Source organism: Poecilia latipinna, unplaced genomic scaffold (genome assembly GCF_001443285.1).
Source record: "Poecilia latipinna isolate Pla-1442-1.1 unplaced genomic scaffold, P_latipinna-1.0 Scaffold1859, whole genome shotgun sequence".
NCBI lineage: Eukaryota > Metazoa > Chordata > Actinopteri > Cyprinodontiformes > Poeciliidae > Poecilia > Poecilia latipinna.
The window spans coordinates 115655-118521 of record NW_015114475.1 but is presented as its reverse complement, the minus strand read 5'-3'; the positions used below and the strand labels follow the sequence as shown (position 1 = coordinate 118521).

The 2867-nt window shown below is 34.9% G+C and overlaps 1 protein-coding gene across 2 annotated transcripts in view; it reads right to left on the bottom strand.

Annotated features, from left to right (window-relative positions):
• Positions 1-263: 263 nt before the first annotated feature.
• Positions 264-2867, bottom strand: part of LOC106934787 (glycoprotein hormone beta-5-like) — a 21400-nt gene continuing 18796 nt past the window's right edge. For both annotated transcript variants that reach the window (XM_015014905.1, XM_015014904.1), the window contains one exon: positions 264-1804. In XM_015014905.1, coding sequence (XP_014870391.1) covers positions 1613-1804 — 192 coding nt within the window. In that variant the 3' untranslated portion in view covers positions 264-1612. The remainder of the gene's footprint in view (positions 1805-2867) is intronic.

The window sequence follows — 2867 nt, the reverse complement described above, 5'->3', positions numbered from 1 at the left end:
GTTTTATTATTTTAATAAATTTAATTTTATTTTCTATTTTATCATTTATCCACCTGTGATGTGTTTGTTGTGAAGCACATTGGTCAGCTGAGATTGTTGTAAATGTGCTATATAAATAAATTTTGACTTGACTTTACTTGACTTGACGACTTGACTTGAAAAAGAGAGCAAAGCTAATTTAGCTTGTTAGAAAATAGACAGTAAGTTTTTTAGGACTATTTTACATAGCTTAGTGGGAAACAACAAATAAAATCACAGTTAAAACAAAGTAAGCTCACATTCCAAGATTAAAAAGACCATCAATCAATAAACTCTTAAAACACACTGTTCCCTGTTTGTATCCAGTCAGTTTTAAATCTTAAAATCCTGCAAAACCCAACAAACCTTGATGAAATAGATTATCAAACAATATTCAAGTGATTTATTCTCAGCTAACTCATGTCTTCTCTGACAAAAATCTTACTTGAACAGTTCTTAAGAACCAGGGAAATCTCTAGTGGACAGTGAGTTGTGTGACAGAGATCAAAGGGGAGGAGAAGGTAAGGAGTGGATAGTGGGAAGGTGTTTGCATTGTTGGCATCTTCTCTTAGCTTTGTGTCTGCTCTTTGTCTGGGGGACCATCTGGTAAGCAGGCAGCATGTGTGTGTGCACACATTACCTCATAACGTGCGACATTCTCTCAGCTCCAGACTCATTTCTGTTGATGTTAGCTAAGTTTAGATGAAGCAGCACTTCACTTCTCTGCTCTAGACTGGAGCAAGCTTGGGACTGTGTCAACAACTTTGTCAGTATCAGAGACAATAACTCTTTTGGGGAATTTAGATTAAAAAAAATTCCTTCCAAACAATTATGAATAAGTCAGGATCAAGGCCTTTCTATTTGGAGAGAATATTGACACTGGATATCAGGACAGTTGACTGTACGTATATTTTGGATCCAGGGCTTCTGGTAAGATGCAGTTGTCCCTTCACCAGCGAAGTAAAGGGGAAGTTTGCACACTACCTCCTAATGTCACCTGCTCAAATGACGAGATGCTTCAGCAGCTAACCTTTGTACTCTTTATACTCACACAGCAAAACTCCTCTTTCTGCTAAACTGAAAGTGGAAAATGCAGTACATTTTGTGATTAATTGTTCTTATGCCATCTATTTACTCACCTTAATTAAAATCTTCTTGGCTGGCCCAACAGCATATAGTGGTGGTTTCTAATATAAAGTATTGATGTTGCCTAAAGTCTTAAATGGCCTAAATAGTGAGTCTGTTTGCCCATGTCTGTTTGGTTCCTTGTTAGTAGAACAGTGAACTATTGAATGTCCAGTGTCAATTATTCTGTCAGCATTAACTTTTTTGAAGAACTCCATCACCCTACCACCTTTGAAACCTCTCAAAAGGTCAAAAAGGTCAGATTACTTCCTTATTTTAATAGTCTGAACTTCAGTAAATGTATACATTTGCTTTGAGTAAAGCAGAGTCATTTAATATGTACTTGGATAATTGTACTTTTTGTTACAAATAACAAAGTTGGTTATATGTTTAATTCAGGTCATCTGAAAAAAACAACTGAACTGAAATAAAATTTAATAGAAGAACTGATCTGCATTGCACCAAATTTTCAGACAGATGTTATACATTCAGTGGTGCTTGTCAGACAGAACCCACAGGCACATCGTAGGGCCACAGGATAGGTGTATATTGGGTCAATGTTGGGCTTGCAGTTGGGTAGTTTCACACTGGCCATACGTGTCATGTTGTAGGTACAAACTCGCTGGTAAGACTCTATGAAAGGGGACTCCAGCACTGGCTTCTGGAAGTAGAAGACAGAAAATAATTTTGATGAATATCAATCGATCAATCAGACAAATTTTATTTGTATAGCACATTTCAGAAACAAGGCAAAGAAGGCAAAAAAGTGCTTTACATCATAAAAACAAAAAAACAGTCATCCAACACACAATGAACAATTGAAACATTACATGTACTCAAGTGCCATCATTAAATTATGAATCCATGATCTTTCAAATGCAACTCTAAACAGGTGGATTTTTAATCTAGATTTAAAGACACTTAGTGTTTCAGCAGTTGTGCAATATTCTGGAAGTTTGTTACACATTTTTGATGCATTGAAGCTGAACACGATGTGCCTTCATGTTTGGTTCTGGGGACACAGAATAGTTTTGTTATTATTATTAATAATAATAATAATAATAATAATATCAGCAGGAGCAGTAGAACTCATTAAAAATAACTAAAGCTGCAAACAGTTAGAATTTGATACAATTCAAAACTTGTGTAGTGATTGCCCCAACTAGTTGACTAGTCGATACTTTATGCTGCAATGACTTTTTATACTGGGCCAGTGGACTAGTTGTAATCATGTGACAAAACAGATTTTTTTATAATTATAATTTTTTGATAATTATTTTTTATAATTATACTGAAAAGGTAAAAAAGTCAACAATTTGGAACTTTTTTGTCAACAGTTCATTCCTTTATTTTTTTTAGGAAGTGAATTATAAAGAAAAATATCTCGTAACACAACAAAAAATGTAGCTTGATTTTGTGAACAATTTAACATCAGCTATTGTGTTGTGTCTCATAATTATATGAAATATTGAACAAAAGATGAAGAATATCTTCTGCTCAACATAAGGTAATGAACATAAGAACATATTCATTAGACGATGTTCATCTCATGAAGATGTTCTTATGCTGAACATCCTCAACACAAGATGAATGTCTTCTGTTCAGCATAAGGTGTTGAACTTATAAGGTGTTTTTATGTTAAAGATCTTCAACATAAGTTGAAGACCATCATATCCTTGGTGGTGGAATGGGGACCCACGTCTCCTCTTCAGGCGGAGCCCGGC